Source organism: Saccopteryx leptura, chromosome X, assembly GCF_036850995.1.
Source record: "Saccopteryx leptura isolate mSacLep1 chromosome X, mSacLep1_pri_phased_curated, whole genome shotgun sequence".
Taxonomy (NCBI): domain Eukaryota; kingdom Metazoa; phylum Chordata; class Mammalia; order Chiroptera; family Emballonuridae; genus Saccopteryx; species Saccopteryx leptura.
In genome coordinates, this window is record NC_089516.1 from 24,327,189 (window position 1) to 24,344,045 (window position 16,857).

The window sequence follows — 16,857 nt, forward strand, 5'->3', positions numbered from 1 at the left end:
AAATGGGTGGGACATAAAAACGAGACTAAGAGACATGGACAAGAGTGTGGTGGTTACCGGGGAGGGGGGGAGGGAGGAGAGAGAGGGAGAGAGGGGGGAGGGGCACAAAGAAAACCAGATAGAAGATAACAGAGGACAATTTGACTTTGGGTGATGGGAATGCAACATAATTGAATGACAAGATAACCTGGAGATGTTTTCTTTGAATATAAGTACCCTGATTTATTAATGCCACCCCATTAAAATTAATAAAAATTTATTTTAAAAAAGGTGACTATAAAAGCCAAAAAAAAAAGCAAAAGTGTTTTGTCAATTATACAAAGTGAAAAATTTAGTTAATATCCTCATTATTAATTCATATAACTGATCTATTAAGTTTAAAAGAGTACAATGTTAGGTTGATATCTTTAGCTTGACTTTTGTCTAATGATAATTCATAACATTAGTGCAGCCCTTTCATTTGAAGAAAGCTTTTCAAAGGGCTTTTATATTTGTTATCTTAAAGATTCTCACTAAAGTTCTATAAGGAATAAAAGACAATGGTTATTAGGGCCTATCAAAATGGACTCTTCAGTATGCACAGTGTCTGTCCTCTTACCTATGGGGATCTCTTTTTTTGGTCTGTACACTATATATATAAAATTCCAAATAACAGCTCATTTTAATGGCAATATTTAGAAAAGTAGGTCCTAATGTTTGCAATACATTCAATAACCATGTTTGCATATGAAAGAGACCACGGTACCATGGTCCAGGATGTTATAACCCTTATAATTAAATGACTAAACTCATTGCATTAAATAGTGGTGAATAATTTTTTATCATTGGACAGAAATGAATGGATTCTTATTTTCTGTATTTAGACTTCCTGATTGTAGAATATACCGCACCAGTCTTGAACATTTGCCCTCATTGACTCTTTTTTCTAAACTTAAAATTATGTTCACAATAGCTTTTTTGATTCAGTCTGTGATCTACAGGAATTTCAGGGTCCAAACTTGGACCATAATAAAACACTGAAGATAGTAAGGTGATAAGCACGTGGTTCTTGCACCTGTCTACAATCTGTCTAGTACTATGAATGTGTATGGACTTTTTATAGTAGCTATGGGAATAAAAGGAAAATAGAAGTTTCCGTGTTTATATAATAGAAGGAACTAACTATCCTTACTGGAAAGAGCTTTTCAAGATCTTGGACACATTACCCAAATACTTTGACTTTTTCCACGGTATGAGTTTTGTATCAAAGCTTTGCTAGTTCTTTCTTTCTTTTTTTTTTCATGGTTGACCATTAAGAGTGTCCTGACAGTTAAGTTCCTTTGAATATTATAAAAGAGGGCATCACTTAGTGCCAATTCTGTGCTATGGCAAGCAATTCTTTGGGGATTTTTTAGGTGTCTTTCTGAATGGACTGTGGAAACATTCAAGTAACAACATAGTTTGGTAAGTAACACTATGTACCACATTTCCCCATGTATAAGACGCACCGTTTCTGAAAAATTTGGGGTCTAAAAACTGGGTGCATCTTATACAGTGGTTGTAGATTTTTCTTTTACTTGCACTTCCTTTTTTTTTTCATGGATGAGAAGTTGTATGAATTACATTTTTTCTCAAATTTCAGGCCCCAAAATTAAGGTGCATGTTCTACATGGGAGCATCTTATATATGGGGGAAAATGGTATTTCTATGGCTTTCATTTTGATGTCCTTCAATTTTAGATATTCAACCTAGATCGTTCTCCAAATTTTAGATCCCCATTTACAACTGCTTTAAGGTAGGGGATATTTTCACCTCTGTTACTCACAGACACCTGACATTCAACCAAACTCTTGACTTGTCTTCTCCTCATTATTTCTCCTCTTGGGTTCTGCAGTGCCAAGAAGGCTCTGGGTCAGGCCAAAGAGTCCTTAGCTAGTGAGACCACATTACACCTTAGACTCTCTCCTCACTTCTACCTCCCATAAAGTACATCACAGTGCTGATTTTTACCTCTAAATAATTCACACACCTGTATTATTTGTTCAACCTCACCACCTTAATTATCGTTTCTGGCTAGGAATATTACAGAAATAAATTTCTAACTATTGTTCCTGGACAGGTCTCAAATCCTTCCAATTCATTCTCCTGAAAGCTACCCTAGTGGTTTCTCAAAAACATAAATTTAGATAAAAATTACAACTTAACTACAAAATAACCATCATTCAGAACTACCTGAAATCTGGTTGAATGTCAATCCTATAACTAGAGATTTAGAGAACAAGCCACACTTAGACTTGTAGGAGGCGCGGAGATGCTGAACAGGCTGATCCCACGCCCACGTGTGGCAGTTTCAAATCGGGAGGAATATTTCAGCTGCGGAGGTGCCCCGGCTCCACATCAAGCCTCCCAGCTCAAGGTTCCAGTGCCAGGAACAGAGTCCCCATAACTTCTGGCTGTAAAAACCAGTGGGGACTGTGGCCGTGTGACGGAGGGCTGTGGGAGTCCCAGCCAGCTCCCCTTAAAGGGCCCGTGCATGGACTCGCTCCCTCTGAGCTCCACTTGGGGAAGCAGCTTAAAAGGACCCAGGGACATATGGGAAGAAAATGGATAGTTGGGAATCAGAGCAAGAGCTGGGGGGGGGGGGGGAGAGTGCTGCTTTTTGCCAGATAAAAGCACTGGCAGAGACCATTGTTCCTCTCCTGAGACAACCTTCTCCCCACAGAGCTGGCAGGGAGGTGTCATATCTAAGTTTCCATGAACCTGGCTCACACTGTTTGTCCCACCCTGGTGATTCCTTGAGACCCTGCCCCGCCTAACTTGTGAACCCACCTTAGCTTTGGCTTTTCTATCCAAATGGCCTGTCTTGATTCATGCTTTGGATTTTCCTACAATCTCTCAAACAAGCAGCATCTGGCCTCAGTGAGCCCCACACCTCTTGCTAAGCGGCCCCAGGCCCAGCACTAGTGGAAGCCACCTTTGGTTTGCAGCTAGGCCTCTCCTGGGCACTCCCAAGCCCAGCACAAATAAAGACATGTGCATACCGCTCTGTAGCTTATGTCAGGTGGCCCCGGGCAGGACGCAGGCAGGGACTGACTTGGCACCTCATAGGCGGTCCCAGAGCCACTGCACCTGGTGGACAGCTTCAGACCATGCTGGATTATAGCCCTACCAGTTCCGTGAGTGACCCACTCACGAGGCAGACTCAGTGAGCATCACAGCCCCATTGAAACAAGTCTTGCCCCGGAGGGTCAACACCATATAGCAGCTCCTGCACTGCAGTTGCAGCCAGTCCTCCAAGCTCATCAGCCTGGGGGAGAATTCTTCCCAGTGTTGCCAACAGCAATCAAAGCTGAACTTCAACAGGAAGGTGCACACAGTCCACAGAGGAACACACCTGGAGTGCCCAGCTCAGGCTACTGGGGAGGTCGTGCTGCTGGGCCCTACGGGACATCTAACACAAGGCCACTTTACCAAGTCTGGGAGATGTAGCAGCTTTACCTAATACATAGAAACAAACCCAGGGAAGCAGCCAAAATGCGGAGACAAAGAAATATTAAAAAAAAAAAAGGAGGAATCTCCAGAAAAAGAATGAAACAAAATGGAGTCAAGCAATCTACCAGATACAGAGTTCAAAACGCTTGTTATAAGCATGCTCAAGGAACACAGTGAGAACTTCAACAAAGAAATAATAAGCATAAAAAAGGACATAGAAACCATAAAAAAGAAGCAGTCAGAAATGAAAGCTACAGCCTGATCAGGCAGTGGTGCAGTGGATAGAGCGTTGGAGGACCCAGGTTTGAGACCCCGAGGTCGCCAGCTTGAGCGTGGGCTCATCTGGTTTGAGCAAAGCTCACCAGCTTGGACCCAAGGTCACTGGCTTGAGCAAGGGGTTACTTGGTCTGCTGAAGGCCCACAGTCAAGGCGCATATGAGAAAGCAATCACTGAATAACTAAGGTGTCACAACGAGAAACTGTTGATTGATGCTTCTCATCTGTCTCTGTTTCTGTCTGTCCCTGTCTATCCCTCTCTCTGACTCTATCTCTGTCCCTGTATAAAAAAAAAATGAAGCCTACACTAACTGAAATAAAGACTAATTTTCAGGGAATCAATAGTAGAGTAGATAAAACCAAGAATCAAATCAGCAACCTGAAATAAAAGCAAACACACATACGCGCGCATGCGCACACACACACAATCAGAAAAGTAAAAAGAAAAAATAATCCAAAAATTGAAATAGTGTAAGGAATCTCTTGGACAACTTCAGGTGTACCAACATTCTCATCATGGGGGTGTGAGAAGGAGAAAAGAGAGTAAGAAATTGAAAGCTTATGCAAAAAAAATTATGACAGAAAACATCCTTAATCTGGTGAAGGTAATAGACACAGAAGTCTAGGAATTGCAGAGTCTCAAACAAGATGAATGCAAAAAGGCCCACACCTCTCTGACAAGTGCAAAAGATTAAACACAAAGAGAATTTTAAAAGCAGCGAGAGGAAAGCAGTTAGTTACCTACAACGGAGCTCCCATAAGACTGTCAGCTGATTTCTCAACAGAAACTTTGCAGGCCAGAAGGGATTGGCAAGAAATATTCAGTGATGAAAAGCAAGACCTACAACCAAGATTACTCTGCCCAGCAAAACTATCATTTAGAATTCAGGTACAGATAAAGAGCTTCCCAGACAAAAAAAAAAAAAAGTTAAAGGAGTTTATCACCATCAAACCAGTATTACATGAAATGTTACAGGGTCTTCTTTACGAAGAAGAAAAAATAAAGAATATGAACAGCAAAATGGCTATAAATGCATATCTATTAACAATTGAATCTAAAAAGCAAAATAAATAAACAAGCAGAACAGAAACAGGCTCATAGATCCAGAGAACATTTTTACAGTTGTCAGATGGGAGGGGGTAGGGGACTGGGTAAAAAGGTGAAGGGATTGAGAAGTACAAATTGGTAGTTACAGAATAGTCACACGGGAATGAAGAGTACAGCATAGAAAAAACAGTCAATATGTAGAGGGCATCAGATGGGTACAAGAGCTATCAGGATTATCACTTAGTAAATTATATAATGTTTAATCACCTGGAACTAATAAATACTGTATGCTCACTGTAATTAAAAAATAAACACTGATGAGAAAACCTAAGTCCAGTTATTCCATGTCCTTACAACTATGCTGCTTTCCCAGAGACTACATAGAAAGTCCAAACTCTTAAAGATAGGTTGCAAGCAGGAGGGGAAAACAGCTTACAGACACTGAGCCCTCTGAGCCCAACACCCTGCCCCTCTAGTGGGCATTTTACATGTTATCCTATCACTTAGTCCTCACAAAATCCTGTGAGGTATTGTATTCATTGGATAGAAAAATATCATTGAGGCTTATAGGTTAGGCAACAAGTGGTAAAATAGCTCTTCCGCCTATACGGCTCATACTTTAGGTCCTATACTGTGTTGTCTTTCTGCTTAATTTACCCCAGTTGATCTTTCCAATCTCATTACTTATCATGGAACGCCAGCCAAAGAGAACCTTCAGATTCCCAAAATACCGAACTGTCTAGGACTTTGCCCAGGCTGTTTCCTTTGCCCCAAATTTTCTTTTAAACTCTCTGTACCTAGCCAACTGCCAACACATTCTCCTAACTTTCTCTGAACCTTGGCTGGACATGAGAGTCATGGACAGGATATACTGTGATCAATCCTGTTAGAATCTCTGCATTTGGAACCCAGGGATCAGCATTTTTTAAAACAAACAGCCATGTTAGCTTTGAGACTAGCATTTTGAAAGCTCCTCCAACATATAAGCAAGATGGAAAAACACTGTTCTAGGTGAGCCTCCTGGCTTCTCTGGCTGGTTTGCCTTAAGGATCCTCTGTTTTTATTAGACCCTGTCAAGCCCCTTACTAAAATAGTCATCACATTACTTTAATTTAACATTTTCTTAGCATATCTATTATGTCTGGAATATGCGCAGCCCCAAAGGCAGAGATCATGTTCCAATATTTCCTGTCGAATATGTTACATGGTGATCCGGTATGTGTACACACATGCACATACATGCACACAGTTGAAACCACGTCTCACAAAATAATACTGACCTTACTTAACAGTTCTATTCTATTCTATTCTATTCTATTCTATTCTATTCTATTCTATTCTATTCTATTCTATTCTATTCTATTCTAAATTTTATTCCATTTTGTTTTTAAAAAAATGTGGATCGATACGCATTGAACTGATCACACAATCTAGTCCCTTGATCTGTGTCTGAAAAGCATCTCTAATCACATTTGTATTGCTAGTCCTAACATTCTGCTAGGCACCAAACAGATGCTTAATAAAGATAGGATGAATTAAAGTTCTTACGGAAATAATATATGTAAAAGTCTCAAAGGTCTAAGATGATAGGCAGTTAACACTAGGCCAAAAAAAAAAAAAAACCCCACAAAAAAACAAACTAAGATTAACTTCCATATTCTTTAGACATCAAAATAGACATTGAAAATGCACAGAAAACTCCACTCAAATTATAGCAATAGGAAGGAATGTACAGAGAGTTTCCTTTTCTTAGAGTAAGGAATCCTCAGATCACCTCTCTATTTTCAGATGTCCCAAGAAATATGATGACCTAATTTATTCAGGATGCTAACCCTGTTACTGAGATTTCATTCTTATTTCTTCCTTTGGAATTATCCAGTAGGCCAAGATTTTTGTAAGACACATCGAAGAAGCTACTTCCTCGATTTCAATAATGCGTAAGAAGTCGAAGATATCTTAATCAATTTGCAGGTGTACTCTGATATACTATCCAAAATTTATCAACCTTGTATCTGTGGATATGTTTTGTTTCCTAGAAGAGAATTTTTATGGGAAAGAGGGTTGGGAGGAGGCGTGGGTAAAACAGATGGAATAGAGAAGGAAGTGAGTTGACATGACCTGAGACACGAACCAGATCACAGGGGAAGGAGTCTCAATTATTCATTGCTCTGTAGTTTCTCTTGCTGAGAAAAAGATCCTAACTATGCCCCCTTTGTGGCCATCTCTCCCACCACATACCCATACTCTAGAACCCTCTCTCTGTCTCTTAGGGGTGCTTAGAGAACCAGTTAGGATTGGTGCAGCTTTTGTGAAATATTAGCGCAGTCTTCCCATTTTTAATTAGTTACCCATGCTTTTATTTTAAAACCTGGAACTGTGACCATTCTTATCAATTCTCCAAGGTCCAAAGCAGGAAGAACCTGATTCCATTAGGAATATAATTTTTCATTTTAAGGATAAATGTCCCATTTAAAAAAGATCCTCAAACTATCTCACCACTCAGGACTCTAGATAAGTGGTCCCCAACCTTTTTTGGGCCATGGACCAGTTTAATGTCAGAAAATATTTTCACAGACTGGCCTTTAGGGTGGGATGGATAAATGTATCACGTGACTGAGACAAGCGTCAAGAGTGAGTCTTAGACGGATGTAACAGAGGGAATCTGGTCATTTTTAAAAAATAAAACATCGTTCAGACTTAAATAAATAAAATGGAAATAATGTAAGTTATTTATTCTTTCTCTGTGGACTGGTACCAAATGGCCCACGGGCCGGTACTGGTCCATGGCCCGGGGGTTGGGGACCACTGCTCTAGATGGTTGGTACTCTATAAAACTCTATTGGCTTTAAAATTCCAGTTCAAGAAATAATAATACGTTTAAGAAAACTTTCATTATCCTAATGTACAAGGACAAATATTATGTCCTTGCTTTCAGTAAGGAAAATAAATAACATTTTTTTACTAATATAAGGAAGAAATGTTAAAGGCTTTCAGTGTGGAATTAAGCAGGCTAATTCCATTAAGGAGACATGTGCTTCATAATCCATGTATGCTTATACAAACCATGGACTGTAATTATTACCGGGAGAATTAAATATCCTATGAAGTGGGTGACAAACAACAGTAAGAGTCACATAGTCTAGCGGGTGCTAGAGTCTCCATATATAGAACAGCTAATTGACAGTCACAGAGAAAAACATAGTTTATGAAGTTTTCACTCCCTGTCTTTATTTAGTAGCATTCGTATAAAGTAAAACATCACCGCTTTGGGGTGAACAGATATATTGGCTCCGCTGGGAGAGCTGTTGCGCTGGCTCTGCATTTGGAGTTTCCTGTTTTAGTATGTACGAACTATTCTTCCTATACCGCCCTTATCCACGAGGATATGTTCCATGAACCCCAGTGGAGGCCGGAGACTGCACATACTATCTAACTCTCTATATATTCATGCTCTTTCCTATACACAGACACCTACGATATAGTTTAATTTTTTGAATTAGGCACACTAAGAGATTAACAAGAATCAATAATAAAACAGATCAATAACAATATATTGTAATAAAAGTTATGCGAATATGGTCTCTCTCAAAATATCTTATTGTATTGTATTCACCTTTTCAATCAAAGGACACACTACTAGTAGGCGGGGAGAGTCCACAGCATGGAGACACTGGAAAAAAGAATGACTCACATTCTGGGCAGGATGAAGTGAGACTTCATCATGTTATTCAGAATGGCATACAATTTAAAACTTATGGCTTGTTTATTTCTGGAATTTCCCATTTTATATTTTTGGACCAAGGCTGACCACAGGTAACTGAAACCGTGGAGAAAAGACTACTCCACAGCATGAATCCAACATTGAGTATCATGCTACCAGCTCCTTCAAATAAAGTGAAAAGGTAAACTGTTACCCATTTTTCTACCCAACATAGTATAGAGAATTCCTTTGTTCAAAATTTAAAAACTGTCTTCAGAGAGAGAAAAGCAAGGACTTCCCTTTGGTTGAAATACTGAAATTGCATGGAATCTTATTTACTTTCAAAATTGGCACTTGCATTTGTTGCTGGTAGACTCCAGTCTCTTGATTCAATTCTATCAGCTAAAACGTGTCATTAACAATAATCAATAGTTTCAGTACTTTAGAGTTTTTACAATGGCACCTCTAAATATCTCATCAAAAGACCATTAGTAAGCCAGCTAACTAAAAATCCGAGCTGGCTAGAAATGTCATTCCTATTTGTAAAATGTAGTTTCTACCTCAGGCAACTGGAATTCACAGAAAATACAATAATAACTAAGAGGGAATGAGAATATTGTCTCTGTTTTTAAAAAAATGTTGAAATGTTAGTGTTACTGTAGTAACAGAAAAAGAGTATGTTTAATATTTTGAGGGAGTCTGAGTTTTACATGGTTTTTAAGAATAAATACATTTGTATGAGTAATATAGCATAAGCTAAAAAGTTTCCTCAGCAAAATTTCCAAGTGTTTTTAAAAGAGAGATCAGAAATCTAAACACAAAGTGTATTTTATTCTCCATTCTTCCAATATAGAAAGGAAACATGGCATTTTTTACTTTAATGTTTCTGAATCCTACAGTTTATCAAGATTAGGAGTTATAAACAAATTTTCATTGTCTAGTACTGGAAATATAAATATAAAATGTATAGGATATATAGTGTGTCCATAAAGTCATGGTGCACTTTTGACCGGTCACAGGAAAGCAACAAAAGATTATAGAAATGTGAAATCTGCACCAAATAAAAGGAAAACCCTCCCAGTTTCTGTAGGATGATGTGGCAGCATGTGCGCATGCGCAGATGATGATGTAACACTGTGTATACAGCGGAGCAGCCCACGGCCATGCCAGTCGAGATGTGGACAGTACAGAGGAAAGTTCAGTGTGTTCTCTGGCTCGCTAAATTCGAATCTGGGACCAAAGTGCAACGTGAATAGCAGCACGTTTATAACGAAGTGCCACCACATAGGAATAACATTACTTGGTGGGATAAGCAGTTGAAAGAAACCGGCAGTTTGGTGGAGAAACCCCGTTCTGGTAGGCCATCAGTCAGTGACGAGTCTGTAGAGGCTATACGGGATAGCTACCTAAGGAGCCCTAAAAATTCTGTATGTGAGCCCACATCGAACGGCACTGAATAGATATGAAACTGGGAGAGTTTTCCTTTTATTTGGTGCAGATTTCACATTTCTATTGTCTTTTGTTGCTTTCCTGTGACTGGTCCAAAGTGCACCATGACTTTACGGACACACTGTAGATAGGTGTATATTTGCCCTCAACCAGACTTAGTCACTAATTTAAGGGATATTTTCCTAATTTCCTAAATTACTTTTGAGTCACCAGATTATTTTTCATTTTTAAAGTGATCTGCTAAGAATTCCACTTAAAGTTTCACTTTTGACCATAGCTGATGAGAATTTGTGAATCCATATAGGAATTATTAAAATTCTAGGGTGGCTTTATGGCCATTTACCAAGAGAAAAATTTACTTATGAAATATATCAAGTCAAATAAGTCGTGGCGGCACATTTTCTAACCATTCATCTAAGAATGACCAAGAAAGTCTAAGTTGGCACAGCTTTCACATTCTCAAGTCAGGGGAGATATCTGAGAAGACACACTCAGGCACTGTTCTAAATAAACTGCCTCCATAGGATCAAACCAACTCAATACATTGTGGAGGCGCATGTAGCGTCTGAGGAGAATGGTAAGGTAAGAATGAGGAATTCAAGAAGTTACAAATGCCATTGTCACGTTCTCTACGCCCCAGAGTAGCAAAGTAGGTCAAATATCATCTCAAAACAGAAACAAAAGAAGACCAACAAGAAGGGGAAGAGAAAAGCTTTTGCTCATTATGATTTAATTTTGGAATGATTTTTCAACCGAGGGTACACGATCCTTTTTTATCATGATTTAAAAATATGAAACAAAGAAAGAAATGAAGTTAGTCCAAAAAAATTCATCATATTATTTTAACACTCCAAATCTTATTTGTGATAACAGTTAAGTTTGTATATCAAGCCAGAAAACTCAACTGTACATAACAAACTCCGTAATAGTTCAGGAAAATTATATCAACGTACTGAGGATAAACTTGAACTGCAAAATAAGATTCTCACCAAGACTTCATTAAACACAACCACCCTCAGCTTGTTTCCACTGTTTATGCACATGAAATTTTATAGCAATAATTTTTGTTTCTAGGAAAAACAATTGTCTGAAAATTGTATTATCATTAACTATGACAAATTTAGCCATCTCATTTTTTATTTTCAGAGACCATGTTAGGAAGAAAGCTACAAAATGCCAGATTAGCATTTCAAAACATATTTGAAAGTAATGAAGGGAAACTGATTCAGTTAGCAACGCTAAATAAAATAGACAATTCGTACAGATGCCTTCCCTGTAAAATATTAAATAAACACTCAAAAATGGCAACTTCTTCAATTTAATAAACCAGTCTCTAATTTCTTTCCCTGTGCAAGGTTTCTTCTTGACCAAAGTTCTGGTTTGATGTGCAAGTTTTTCCCGGTTAAAAACGTACTATTTAGAAGACTGGGTTGTTAAATGAAATAATAAATTACTTTTCCTTCTCCCTCTGCCTCTTTCCTTCTTGTCCAAATCCTTAAATATATCAGGCCACAGAAATATTCTGACCCCCCCCCCACACACACACACACATATCAATTACAAGGGCAAATGCTGAGAATTTGTTCAATTGGATTCACCAGAGTGCTGAAGAGGAAATAGGAAATGCTTGACTTACTTGCCATTGTTTCATCAGCTCTCTTACTTCCTTGGAATCTTCCAGGAGCCTTTCTTTATGGGTGGCGTCCTGCAGGACGTTGGCAGTGGTTTCGGCTTCTGTAAGCCAGGCAAGAAACTTTTCCAGGTCCAGGGGGAACTGTTGCAGTAATCTATAAGTTTCTTCCAAAGCCGCCTCTTGCTCATTCACTCTGCGAGAGAACAAATGTTCAGATGCAATTTTCCTCAAATATCTGAATGGTGCAGAGAACCTCATGAAAAGAGCAAGGATAAAGGGACTAAACCGCATATATGAACAAAGGGGTGAGTTGTTGGTAAAGCTCCTTGTAAAAGCACCAACTAGAACAGCGCATACATGTATACATATAAGTATATACATATGAGTGTGTATATACAAATACACGTCTTTGTATATGTGTATATATATATATATGTACTATATATATATATATGTACATATATATATATATATATATACTTGGACTTTTGGACTTCTACAAGTTGGGACAGGAATTCCCAAAATTTTTCTTTAACTTCGTAGGTTTTACTGGTCAATTTTGAAAGTTTATTTTAATATGTTACAAAATATTAAGCTAATCGTTATAAGTAAAACTCTAAAATCTCTACACCATACTTATCTTTGATGTCACCTGGAGCTGGAAACCAGGATTACATAGGCGGGGAGAAAAGTCAAGAAAATGCAAAACTAAAATAGAAAGTTGGACACTGGAGGAAAATCCAAGAAGGTGATTAGAGGGCAAAGGAGAACAGAATGACTATAACAAGTACAAAAATAACAGCTTTCATAGAAATTATTATACAAAATATTATTTGGTGTAACACTCACTATTGTGTTCGAATAGTTTTAACCATTGTGCTAGCTTTATATTTCTTTTTGTTGTTGCTGTTATTTTTCTTAAGTGAGAAGTGGAGAGACAGATAGACAAACTCCCACATGTGCCCACCCAGCAAGCCCCCTATGGGGCGATGCTCTGCCCATCTGGGGCTGCTGCTCAGCAACAGATCTATTTTAGCACCTGAGGGGAGGCCATGGAGCCATTCTCAGCGCCCAGGGCCAATTTGCTCCAACCCAGCCATGGTTGTGAAAGGAGAAGATAGAGATACAGAGAGAGAAGGGAGAGGGGGAGGGGTGGAGAAGCAGATGGTTGCTTCTCCTATGTGACCTGACTGGGAATCAAACCCGGGACATCCATACACCGGGCCGACACTCTACTGTTGAGCCAACCAGCCAGGGCCTATATTTCTTACCTGTTGCACAACTAAGAATAATTTCCAAAAGAAAATTTTATGTGCAATGGAAAAAGTAGAGTCAAAAAAACTAGACAGATCTGGGTTTGAATCCCAATATCCTCTACCAACTGTGAGATAGTACAAGTTGCTTAACCTCTCTGATTTCTTATTTTCTCATCTGCGATACATACTGCTGTGATGAGAATGAAAATATAATCATGTCTATAAACCCTCACCCATTTACATATAGAGATACACTTTACAGTTACTCAAGAATGTTAGTTCCCTCTGTCTACATCCCATTATCCCACTTCTTCTAGTCTTTTAGAAGGGGTGAACCAAGTTCCCTAATGACACACACACAAAAATCTAAAAAAAAATTATTCATATTTCCTGACTATGTATAATGCATGTATTGTGGAGACACACACAGATGCCCTCAGCAAACATCTACATAATAATAGCTTGGGAGGGAAAATTGCCTTAGGCGGTAACAGTCCCATCTAAAAGGATTCAGGTAAATTTTTGTCTGCAATGAGGAAATTAGTACTCTATTTAAATGCTGTATTTGTCTTCGATTACTACACAAACACTTTCTGGGATTAAACACAAGCTGAAATGGATTTTAAAAAAGTCTGAACACTTGAATATGATACACACTGCTTGTTAAGATGTGATTGTCAATAATTATGCAAAATTGCAATTTATTTCAGCAGCAACTTTATCATGGGATGTGCAAAGCAGGCAATAAACAACTCCTGCCGAGCCAGTGGCAGCAAAGTCCCTGCAAGAGCTGTTGATTCATCATGGCTGCGGTTTTTGCTGAGCATACAGTCTTCCACAGTGTCGTTTCGGCGCTCACACTGGAGAAAAACGTTCTGTCTGCATTCACTGGTAGAGGGTAGAATAGGCTTAGGAGGATGCAGATATTGGGGAAAAAAGAAGCATTGCATGCAGCTATTTATCAAATCCTAAATGAACGTTAATACTGCACAGTTGAAAGGTGGCTTGGTGTTCTGATTAGGCCAGGGAAATCAGTTAAACCTCGTGTAGTTCAAGGTCTACCCTGGATGGCTAGCTCCATGCCTTCTAGTTTGCAGGCAGAAAGATCTCAATTGTTATTTATTTATCTTTAAATTTAGTATGATTTACAAATTCAGAACTACTGGTGACAGCACCGAGAATCTTCACGCTATAATCGTACAGGTTGAAGCGTGCGTAACTGCTGACATTTGAGCGCTTCTGGCTACCAAAGCGGCAATTTCACCCAGTTCAAGCTAACGTTTCCTTGCTAAGGTTGCCTTGTGCATCAGAAATCACTAAGACTTACTCCACCTCCAGCCCCAAATTGGGGGCAGAAATAAGGTGTCACATTCCAGAAGACAAATGCAGGGTTAGACACTGACAAATTTTCAAACCTACTCCAATTTCACACAAAAGAAAAGGACAATATGCACTTCTCTTGTGGCAGAGTGAAGCTTGGAGGATTAGACACCGTGCATTTGATTATCCGCTTCATCTTCATGATGAGCTGTACTTGATGCATCTTAGCTCCTTTGTCCTTAAACCTGAAACACCACTTACCCTCTGCTTCCAGAGAAAGTAACCAGTAAATAACTTTGAGTTATCTGAAAAACGCCGTGCACATAAATCAGATAAAAGGGTTCTACGGAGACAATGAGATTTCTAGCCAAATTCTACCAGTGAGTTTGCTGCTTTGTAAATTGGGCCCTTAGGGAAGAACAGTACGTCTTTCAGGACAGTTAGGCGCCATTTTCCTAAACGATACCCTTGCGGTCTAGAATACTGACATCAGGCAGAATATTTTCTGATTTGGAAAATATGTTTTAAAAAAATTCAATGGCAGCAACAGCAGAAAATCTCTTCAAACGAGCTCCTTTACAGGCCTCTTCGATCAGAGGGGGAGTGTTGTTTCCTGCTTGTGTGGGAGTTGTAAGGCCCCATCCGTTCTCCTGAGATCAATCTATGAACACTGAATTCCTAACTTCTAATTGTGCCAAGTCTAGACTAGGAATGAATCAAGGAGACTCGTATGCCGCATTTGTGCATTCAAAACAACTATAAATGTACCTCATACTTTTTAATTTCTGTAACCATATGGTTTTAGATGTCTTATATGATAAATAAGAATGTAGAAATTATGAGAATCATAAAGAAATAAAAAAAACTGGCTTACATAAAACTAAAGATATTAAACGTGGATTATTTTGTCAATTCCTTTGTCTAGATTATCAGATTATAGACCCTGGAGAAAATCTGGCTGGATGTTAAAGGTAACAACAATTAGATATCAGAAATAGTAAGAATGCTTCACAGATACAATCTACTGTATCAGCTAAGTACTTTTTATTTTTATTGATTTAAGTGAGAGAGGAAGGGGGAGAAAGAAAGAGAGAGAGAGAGAGAGAGAGAGGGAGGGAGAGAGAGAGAAGCATTGAACTGTTCCAGTATGTGCCCTGATTGGGGATCGAACCAGCATTGGGACAATGCTCTACCCAACTGAGCTATCCAGTCAGAGTGGGTACATTGTACTTAACAAGTTCTAAGTTTCAGCTATTTCAGCTTTATAATATACAAAGATAGCTGAGAATTTGATGGTATATGAAATGGTATGGTGACTACAAAGGTTTGCTTTCTATCCATAAGGGCACCACAGACCACTGTAAGTCAATACGGATGGTGTGGTACAGTGCTTCTCAAAGTATGGCCCATGGACCAGTAGCATAAGCGTCATCTGAGAACTTATTAGCAATGCAAATTCTCAAGCTCTATCTTAGACCTACTAAATCAGAAACTCTGAGCACAGAGTCCAGCAATCCAGCAAGCTGTGTTTCAACACGCCTTCCAGGTAATTTGAGACAGGCTACAGTTTGAGACTCACCACCCCTGGAGACCAAACTTGACCTATTGGTAGAGTAGACGCTGTGCTGGGTGTAAGGTGGTCAGCAATGGGGGAAGGTCACGTGAGGAACCCAGACCCGGGAACTTGGCTAGAACCACCCACACTCATGCCCGCCAAAAGAAACTTCCCAGGAGTCCTTGGGAAAAGAGCAACTGTCTGCCAGCCAGTGAGATTTCACCACATCATATTAGCTTGAAAACCCTACAGACCCTTTAAATATCTCCCACACGGATCACCCCATGTGACTTCCCTGGCCTCTGTCCCTGTGACCAGGGAACATCGTAGGGTGAGAAGCACTGTACTCAATAAAGCCTTTCCTGTTCCACACTTTGTGGCTCCGGCCGCTTCCTTCTTCCTTGGCAGGGAAAAATACCTTACATTTGGTGCCAAAACCCAGGAGGAGTCAGAAGTCTGCAAGAACTGCTCCTCTCCCCTTCCTCTCCAAGAAAGAACCAGGACCTCCGACTTTCCACCCACTTCGGCACACAGTGCGGTAAGTCCCCTGCCTCCAGCCTCCCCTCTGTTCTTTCTGCCGAGACTCCCTGTCTGAAACCACAACTGCATCAGGGAGCTCTTTTCCGTTCCGAGTGCATGTGTGCCTGTGGAGACGTCCCAAGCACTCCCACTTTACTTAAACGTCCGGTGGCCAGAGATTGAGTTGTGGGATGCCAATTCTCACCTCTGACCGCTCCGAGAACTGAGGATGGCCATAGAGGCACAGGAATCTAAACCTGACTCAAAAACACTTCTGGAGTTACCTTATCTGAAATCTCTCTCTCCCTAAAGAAGAAGAAACTGTTCTTCTTCTCCACTGTGGCCAAGCCACAGAACCCACCGGATAATCGGACCAGGTAGCCTCCTGAAGGGACTTTTGGTTTTAACACCCTCACCAATTTAACTATCGCCAAAAGAACTGGGAACTGGTTGGAGATCCCTTTCATTCAGGGCTTCTAGTTATTCACACTCCTGTCCTACTCTCTGCGCTGCCTGTTCTATGCGCAGGCCCTTTTTTTGGCCAGAGAAACCTCAACTAAACCTCCACTCCTGATCTTTCCTCCTTCGCCCGATGCCCAACTTTCTCCCTCTCCTGCCTGACCCCTGGGG

General features: G+C 39.8%; 1 protein-coding gene across 8 annotated transcripts in view; it reads right to left on the reverse strand.

The window, feature by feature from the left end:
* The window catches only part of DMD (dystrophin), a 1,890,745-nt gene that overhangs the window by 584,650 nt on the left and 1,289,238 nt on the right, over window positions 1–16,857 (reverse strand). For all 8 annotated transcript variants that reach the window (XM_066356826.1, XM_066356825.1, XM_066356822.1 and 5 more), the window contains one exon: window positions 11,581–11,770. In XM_066356826.1, coding sequence (XP_066212923.1) covers window positions 11,581–11,770 — 190 coding nt within the window. The remainder of the gene's footprint in view (window positions 1–11,580; window positions 11,771–16,857) is intronic.